This window comes from Seriola lalandi, unplaced genomic scaffold (genome assembly GCF_002814215.2).
Source record: "Seriola lalandi dorsalis isolate HSWRI2012SDOR001 ecotype SW California unplaced genomic scaffold, Sedor1 jcf7180002054901, whole genome shotgun sequence".
Taxonomy (NCBI): domain Eukaryota; kingdom Metazoa; phylum Chordata; class Actinopteri; order Carangiformes; family Carangidae; genus Seriola; species Seriola lalandi.
In genome coordinates, this window is record NW_019525453.1 from 5,865,873 (window position 1) to 5,875,649 (window position 9,777).

Below are 9,777 nucleotides of genomic sequence, written 5' to 3' on the forward strand. Positions count from 1 at the left end.
TGAAATGTGTATACTTTAAATACACTTTGCTCACTTATGACATTTTGCCATGCTTTTAGATTCATTTCTTACCACTCAGGGCTTCTTTTCCTGTATGTTCATGTTTGTATGATACAAAAAATACAACCTGCAGATACTTGAAGCTTCCTCAAGATAGAAAATGAGAGTTAACGTCTCATGTCTCTTGTACATACTACACTGAGTTCCACTGGGATGTGTTCTACGCATGTGCAGTCAGTCTGAGACATCATAAAGTTTAGGCGGTGCAGCACAGACATCTTTGCTAACATGAGCAGTAGACAAAGTGTGTGTCACATGGACTCTTTCAGACACTTGCAACCATGCAGACGTGTACAGTAAATTTGCATTAATGCAGTTATAAGTAAGGACATTTTTGAAAAGGGTTCCCTCTTGTTACTTATGGAAAACTAAATTCACATGATCTGTAATTTTGTGTAAATTGTCTGCTTATCCATTTCTTCCTTTTTCAGTTGTTACTCTCAATGCAAAACTCACGAAGCTGCATTTTATGCATTTTTGTATTTCTTGAGGGTTTGTCTTTCTAATGACAGAGCATGCATGAATTAAAAATATCTAGTATCTTTAAACCCAAATGTTTTCCAGTGTGCCTTCTTCTTCACTCACACATACATACAGTATGTCATCCAATGCACTGGCCCGGCCCACTGGGGTTCAGTGTCTTGCTCAAGGACACTCTGACATGTGGATGCAATTAATGGACAACCTGCTTTTCCTCCTGAGCCACAGAAGCTTCCTTGAACATTTTTTTTAACAAGTGACAATGACACAACTTTGGCATAGATAGAAATAACTAAATACTCCTAAAAACTTGCGCTCTGTCTATTCTAACAGGGGTTCTTTGTGATTACACTTGCCTTACATCTAGTGGTGTAGTTTTAGTGGCTGACTGTGTGTTAGGGGTCGTTGTCCTGCTGCAGAATGAATTTGGCAACGATCCCTGATGGTACTGTGTGATGGATGAGAGTCCAAACATTTAAAGCATTAAACTTTTCATACAGGACTGTGTATTCTGTTCCTACTTTCATATATCGTCTTTACTGTGTAACTTCTATATGAGTGTTCTGGGCCTGAGCTGATTGTGGCGAACTGTAGGACGGACCAAAACATATATTCTGTTCCTATCCACAAATGTGCACTCATAGCCGTCATCTGCATCTGCTTTTAATCATTACCATATTTTACTATTCACTTTAAATAATAGCTACTCAAAGCACCCTTTCTTTTAAGTATTTATTATATTTCTAAGTGCAATATTCTTTTTATGTCCTTTTGTCTGTTGTTGTGTGTTTTTACTCTTTTTACTGCTTGCACTGATCAGGAGTAGCTCTCCGAATTATGTTGTATATATTTTTATAGGCTCTCTAATTTTCTAATTCTAATACTAAAAATCAACAGCAGCACAGAAACAGATGAATTCGTTCAGTCAGTTTTTCCCTCCACCTCACAAGACAGCACTGAGCCAGTTTTAGTGTGTGACGGAGCTCAGTCAAACAAAGTTACATTAGGACAGTTGTATTATTAATGAAAAGTATGCACTGTATCTGTAGGCGATACAAGTGAAGTAAGAGTCATCAGAGTGTGTACATGTGTGCGTTGAGAGTTTTATACCTTGTCCGAAGCGTCCGGTCTTATGGACCTCTGCGGCTCCTCTGTATCCCAGCATCCTACACACCACATCTCCATCCTTTTTATCCCAGACGTCGTCACACACCGTGCCCCAGCGACGTTCGTGGAAAACCTCCACGCGGCCTTCGTGAGGACCCGACCCGTTCACCAACCGCACCAGGGTCTCCTCCACTGCAACACAAACAGCACATTAAACATAAAAATGCGTGAATTCAAATACAAAAATGAACTGGCATAAATACATTCATGCACAATTGTTTCTACCGTTTAATGTGTTTGCAGACAAGAACCCCCATGCGTTAGCAAGCAGCGCAGCGTGCAGGAAAACTGAAGTCTATTATATATGCCAACACGACTACATTGAAAGAATACACGACTTTCTTTTATCTGGCATTTGCTGGCACGGCTTTGAACTCACACTGAGCAGATTACTTTCATTGTGAGTGTTTATGAGTATAATGAAGCTCTGTAAATCAAAGCAATATGAAAACAAACTGAGATGCATGGATTGATTTTGACATGCTGCATAGCAAAGATATTTTTTTTCCATAAACCATGGAAATAGTCTTTGATTCAAAAAGAAAAATAAATAAAATTACTCCGAGGGAACTTTCTTTCTTCCTTCTATGTGAACTCCCATATAAAAGATTGTGAGGTTACTAAAATGTGGGTTTGTTTTTTCAGTAGTGAACATCATGACCACCAGTCCGGCATTAATCTCGTGAACCTGACAGCGTTCCGGTTAAAGGAATTTGAAATTCATAACTTCCTCCTTTGGATCTTCACTGTATGCATCTGTAAGTGTTTATCCAGTTACCTTACTGGAAGCTAAAAACAAGCAGCTGTATTCAAACATCAAAGAGAGGAGGAAAGAGATTTTAGGAGACAAAAGGGACGAGGAGATGAGATGAGAACAGGGATCAAAATGATAAAAAAAAAAAAAATCAGAGGACATGAAAACAACAGTAAAGTGTGATAATAAAAATGGAGAGAAAGATGAGTAGACATTAAATCAAAAGAGATGTTTAAAAACAGAAGTTTGAGATGAGATGAGATGAGATGAGAAGGGATGTGTAAGAAAATGTGATTTAAAGTGATGAAAAGAAATAATGAGACAAGTTCGAAAGAATAAATTAGAGTTGAAGAGGGGGGAAATAGATCATGGAAACATGACCAAAGATTTAAAAAGATGAGACATTAAAATTGACGGAAACTGGAAAATAAGTTTACAGCCTTGCTACTGGCTCAGTGCTTGATCTAAATGCTAATGTTCTGATGCTAAAACGCGCACAATGACAAACGCTAACGTGATGTTCAGCAGGTATAATGTTCACCATATTAACTACCTTGGTTTAACACGTTAGCATGATGGCACTAGTCACAATGTACAGGTGTAGTTGATGAGATTTCATCATTCATTTTTGCAGGTGTTGATGGCAATAAATGAAAAGCCATGAGATCATCAGTCTTTAGGATTCATCCTGGAACATGAATGTCTAAGAGCGTTTCTATCTGGACCAAAGTGGACAGACCAACAGGCTGATACTGCCATTGAAGTAGTCTCACATAGCCAGACCTTCACAGTGCTGTCAGCACCGGAGAGGTCTAACTGCAATAATGATCATTCTGTTATAGGGGACAAAAAAAACAAAAAAACACAATCCAAAGCTTAGTCAAAACCTGCCATTTTCGGTGTTGCTAGCTCAGTGGCTGTTGTTAACGGTAACAGGCCGGAAACGGATGGGAATAGGAATGCTGCTTAAGACAGCATCATGCCACCACTTGCTTTATTTGTAACTGATTGTAATACAATTTATACCAGGCTAATATGTGTTTAACAATAAACTATAATAACTATTTAATTAATGCTACTTGAAGAGGTAGCTAGATCAAGGCTTGGAGTGCCTTGCTCAGGGGCATTACAGTCATGCACTTGCAAACAAGAATTTACCTGCAGTATAATGAGAATTAAGTGTGCATTTGTGTGTGTGTCATGAATTTCTTTTGTATAAGCAGAAGCTTCACGGAAACACAGCACATCTTGTATTCCTCAAACTATGTAGCAGCTGCACTTGTATAATTGACTTGATTTATCACCTCTCAGAGGGCAGAGAGGAAATGAAAAAGAAAGGTAAACACACACACAGACACACACACACTAATCTGGACGTCTCCTCGGTGTGAAGACACGTGCGCTGACTGAGACTGTTGACAAAGTGCTGGGGAGTAAAGCCAGACACATTATCTAGACAGGATATTAGTCTCATCAGACCATCATAAACTTTAAATGTGTACCATTTAACTCTCATTATACAGTCAAGTTATTTGCACTCACCAGCCCATCATAATTTAATATCTACCATAACATTATACTGTCATATCTGCACATATTTGTATCATATTCTTGCAGAAAGCCAGTAAATTAAAACCAGAAATTAGATGTTTTTTCAGCCTCCTGCTGCTCTTTTTTTCAGACAGTGTTGTAAAAGAAACATAAGACCGAAAGAGAGACGAGCAAACAGAGTTATAGAACAGTGCACACACGGGGATGAGTATTTGAATACTCAATTACCTGAAACAGATGTTTAAACTATTTGCTCACTCATCAAAATGAAGTTGGGTATAAACTGGAAGCCTTTCCACACACTTGACATCTGCTTAATATTCATTTTCAATACCTGCTTAGTTCTGTTTCAGGACATGGAAAGCACCAGGCTTTGACTCTAGGACTTTGCTGTGAGGCCGCAGTGCTGAGCCGCTTGTGCCGCACCGACCTTCAGTCTATCAGATTGGCCCTTTAGGTTCCTGCTTTTCAATGTCAGTTTAAGGTGCACTAATTATATTCATTCAGTCTTCACGTATGTATGTGTTGGTTGGCTATAGTTCAGTATTGTGTGATCAACTTCCCGTGGATTTTCTAAAACTACAATCTAATTTGCTGTGTCACAGTTCAGGGGCTGCATCCTTTGGAGGCGGCATATGAAGACCAACTGCGTCGCAGTGGCGCGACTAGGCTGTCCCATTCCGAACGCTCATTCGAATGCGGCAGAGAAATGCAAACTTCTCTCCTTGGGACCAACAGGTGGATTCTCTGTGGCCCAACCTTTCCCAAGATTCACTGAGAGCCAGTAATGAGAATAATATGGCAGCAAACAACGCTGACAGAGAGCCCGAGGTTTACACTTGAGCTCAGTTGAACAGCTAACGGTACAAGTGTTCAAATGCAGCCTACAAAGGATGCAACCAAGGGCCTTAAAAAAAAAAAAGTTAGGTGTTGTCAATCTTGCTAGGCGACATGAGCATATGATTGTGATAAAACAGTAAGTGTGTGAACAGCTGGTGATGGAAAGTGGAAATCCTCTATAGGCCAGAACGTCTCATTTCGGTTCGGCCTTCATGGTCTACGTTCTCGCCCCTGAATCGGGAGTATTGTCATCTTACTGTCCACCTGCCACACTCCAGATAAGAGAGGGTCTGAGAGTTGATAAAAAGGCTTACAAGCAGTAATGAGCGCTTTGATGTATTTATTTTAACCTTAGTTTTGCCTCTTAGGTTGACTGTCCTAATCATCCAATTAGTAAAAGAACTACAGACACTACTGAGGGTGACGAACCAGGGCGATGTCCTCTGCATGCTTTTTAGGGAAAAAATATAATTAATGAGATTATAAATGCTGGAATTGAACATAAATCAATCAAATATGAAAGAATCAGATCTCGAGCAAACTAAATATATAAGAATTTTTGTGTTTATGGAGCAGACATTCAGTAGCCTGGGAATATAAAGAATATTCAAAAAAAATATTATTTATTATTTATTTATTTATTTATTATTTTTATTTATTATTATTATTTTATTATTATTTAATCGCCTCTTTGACAAAAGCCAGGATTGATTGACCATTATCTGATTGACCATTATCAGTCCTATTTATTGTTTTAATCATAGTGTGCACGTTTAAATACCACTGAGACACTACTCACAGTACACGTCTTTCTCTCTCTATTCATCTTTTTCTATCTCAGCCCTTCATTCCTCCCCTTCCTGTAAAGAGCCTGAATCTTCCCACTGTTCTCTTGGGAGAAGAGGAGGAAGAGGAGGAGGAGGGTGGAGAGGGATGGAAGCAGAACATGAAGACTTCAGACCTAATCAGAACCATACAAGCAAACCAAACACACATTCATATCTCTGCCACAGAGCTGGACTGCGACACGTCTGAATGATTTTCCTTCTGGTGGGAGTGCACTTTTTTTGCCAGAAAACTGTAGAAATCAGGCAGATACATGATGAAAATGTTAAATTCAATCAATTAATGAAGACACATGTAGCCCGGGAGTTAGATGACACTGCAGCTTCTCAACAGCAGGAACAACAGTTGAGTAACACTCTCCTGTATTATGAGAGTGTTGTTAGGTGGAAACCTTGCATCTGTAATTTCGGTGACTTTCATGCTTTGAAATGAACTGAAGAATTACACACTCCTCTAATTATGGGGGAAATTTTTTCCAACTTACCAGGCTCATAAAATTCACTCTAAACCCTTTGGATAATACCAGGGAAGCCAAAATACGTATTTTTTCTTTGTAAAATTTGGCAATTTGAACATAGAACGCTTTCATCTGAGAGGTGGGAACTGAAACAGTAACAAAACTGACTGTTTGCTACACCCAATGCTAATTATCTTAGCACTGGAAATTGTAACTTCGTACAACTGGTCGGTAAAGCTTTGGATTTCTGCATATGCTGCAGCAGTGTGCTGTAGAGCGATACGCAGCATTTGAAGACTCTGATGGGTGATGTCTCTTTTTCGTAGCTTTCCCAAACACAAAAACACAACAGAAGTGTAAGGGATTTGACAGCGCTGCAAATATAAACATGTCTGGCTATCGAGCTTACTGTAATACAGTCAGCCACTCGTGGGTTAACCCAATCGGTAGTTCAAAACATTTAGTCTCACAAAATTAGTGCTTCCACACTACATCAACTCGGTAGTTTTTGAGTTATTCAATTGGTCAAAGTCCCTGGCAGAGAGCAAAAATAAAACCTTTTCCTAACTTTAATTTAGGATAAAAAACATTTCTTCAATAAGTAGTTAAAAACACCTACAGTATACTGCCGGACGTAGTACTTCTTATACTACTGGCACTTTGAACCACCTGTACTGTGTTCCAATGTCAAAGTCCCTTCCAGAGAACTAAAACAACCTTTTTGGCTTTTTTCCTTTTTCCCACTTTCATGTGGGAAACAAACTATAAAAACTATTTCTTCCATAAGTGGTTCATGAGCCTGAAATTTTGGGACTTTGTACTTCTTATATTACATGCACAAATACTACTATATCAGAGTCTAGGGAATGTTAGCTGCTTTTTCCTGTAAGTGGGTTTTGGGAAGTTTAAACTCCAGCACCTCCAACCAAACTTGTTAGTCAAGATGTTTGCCGAGCACATCTAGTTAACCCTTATCGTCTTCTAAAAGCATGACTCTAAACTCTATTGCTAAAGGCATAGCAACAGTACTTAAAGGCCATTTTCCAACCATTTTCTAGTGTCATTCATCCTTTCTTCCAAACTGGCCTTGTTTAAATATCATAAAATGTCAACAAGCCACACATTTAATTTTTGGATCAAAATAGGAGAAAATAAATGCAGCTGTTGGCTGTCCATTGGTGGAAAATTTGCCTCAAATAGCTATATTCACCCAAATACCAATATCTTACTTTTCTGTAGTTAAAGGCTTCAGGAGTCAGAGAGCTTGTGTAGATTGAATCCAACAGAAAAATTAGGAATCAAAACAAATACTTCTTTAAGTAATTATACAAAAAGGCAGTGATCCTACCCTGTCGCTCCACAGTCTGACAGCTCTCATGTTCACCTTGGACAGTGAGCAAAGTGGTTCACCATAAACTAGAAACACCTCCCTAATTTGGACTAAACTTGACATTTTATAACATCTTTGTACCTTTTCTGCGAAAGCAGTGAAATGAATGCGAGCGTTACAAGATATAACAACTGTTTTTGTCTACAGAAAACTAGACGAGTGAGCTCCAACTGTTGGTGGTTGTCCAAGTGGTTCAAGCCTCGGCGGCCAGGCGAGCTGCAGCAACCCGACTGTCAGTACCTGAAGAAGGCCAGAATATGGAGTGATTGTGTATTGCTAATGTTTATCTGGCAGGCAGGGAGGGTCTGGAATGGACAGGACTGAATGGCTTCAAGACAACAGTTAACTAGCTCCATCTGTTTGTAAAATGTTCTCCTTGAAACTCTGATGTTATTGTCTTTCATGCTCTTTGTTCAATGTGTTTTCTTCCGTTGACTCTTGCATTGCCTCCTCTTTCTGTTTTGTGTAATTACTTTGCTCCCAGTTTGATTTTCTTGGCTGGTGTGCAAGCACACCCAAAAACTTACTGCCTCTCATATGATCTTTATTAAATCAAAAATTTAAAGCAATAGTTCTGTAATTTGGGAAACATGCTTATTTGGTTTCTCACTCTAATAATTATCTGGTTAATATAAGGCTTTAGCCGCCAGTTAGCTTAGCACAAAGACCTGAAGCAGGGCAAACAGCTAGCCTGGCTCTTTCTAACAGTAACAAAATCTGCTTACCAGCTCCTCTAAAGCTCACTAATTAGCACCATGTAAAATCCCATAAATAAGTCAAACTGGGTCTGATTCTGGTGATGAAACTGTAAGTAAAAAGACGGATTCACTTCTTCAGCTCCAGCATGTGCGTTTGCTTAACTGTGTGTGTATGAAATCAGAAATGAGGAAAATTAAATTACACTACACTGCAGGGGAGCTGGGTTGCTTTGTTCTGGCAACAGATAATTGGATTCAGGAAATGAAACTTGAACATAAAAAAACGGAGAAAGTAACGGGTATGTCAATAAAAGTGACAAGCGAAGAATATTAAATAACCACTGATCTTTGATTCTGTTCCTCAGTATTGATGTTGGAGGCACCAAGTAAAGCTTAAACCTTGGCTTCAGGTGGATCTGCACATAATAATAGTAACACGGTACTATCATGAGCCCGAGTCCCAGGGTGAAAATAAATTTCTCATTAGAGTCCAAAGCTGAAATCATTTATATCTGGATCTCTGTAGCTGCAGAGGTGCACTGTAAAAACAGCTTGTCAGACAATAAACCCTCTGCACTTACTGTTGGACCCTTGAGCTGAACTATCAAACAGTCGGTGTGTGTGTGTGTGTGCGCTTCACTTTCAGTCTCTCTTACAATATGTGAACTGCCAAGTGAAAATTACACAAAAATTTGCAATGGCTGAAAAATTAAAAGCAAATGAGGTGTTTTGTTACAAGTTTCATTTCCATGAGAAAATGACTTTCACGAATTATAATAGGCAAATTGTTGGAGTTAAGCCTCAGCTAATGTTCGACAGATTCTATCCTAAAAATGAAATCTAAGTGATACATTACTGTTTATAAATCTACATCTGCTGACTTCAGGGAAATATGGGAATTCACAGGTCTGTTTATCTGCTCTAATTGTTAGCATGTCCAGCTAACTGGGCATTAATACTTCCAAGGTCAAATGACATGTCATTAATTAGGATGTCTTAGTATGAGAGGCTTCAGATTAGGTAAAAAAGAACATTAAAAACTCAGCTGGAGAAACGCAGAACCAACTTTAGCTAACTGTAGCTAGCTACAGCTGATGATATCTGCTAGTCACGGTCGTCATCACTGTTGCCAGACTGGGTGGTTTTCTGTCTAGTTCGGATATTTTTGGAACATAAGAAACACAAACTACTAACAGTGTATTTGGCAAACATTAGACTTCCTGTTCAATGATAAATTGTTCTACTTTTATGACAATTTAGCGGTTTCTGGGCTAATTTTTGTCTAAACTGGTGACACTGGTTGTCATTTCTAACTGGAAAAACTGACAGTCACCAGCTAGAAAGCAGATGTGTGCTTTTGTGTCATGTGTTGTCCACCTGCGTCTGAGATCAGGGCTACTTTGCTTCAAAAATTACTATTATTATCAATGTAAACTGCATCTGTGCCAGAATGGAAAGCTTGACAGGCTTAGCAACAATAACTAAGCAGCCAAAATGCAGAGATTTATAGGCTTTTATAAGGAAACTACTACAA

The 9,777-nt window shown here is 38.9% G+C and overlaps 1 protein-coding gene across 3 annotated transcripts in view; it reads right to left on the reverse strand.

Moving 5' to 3' along the window:
* The window catches only part of scara5 (scavenger receptor class A, member 5 (putative)), a 92,445-nt gene that overhangs the window by 11,463 nt on the left and 71,205 nt on the right, over positions 1 to 9,777 (reverse strand). For all 3 annotated transcript variants that reach the window (XM_087180363.1, XM_023430023.2, XM_087180364.1), the window contains one exon: positions 1,651 to 1,839. In XM_087180363.1, coding sequence (XP_087036489.1) covers positions 1,651 to 1,839 — 189 coding nt within the window. The remainder of the gene's footprint in view (positions 1 to 1,650; positions 1,840 to 9,777) is intronic.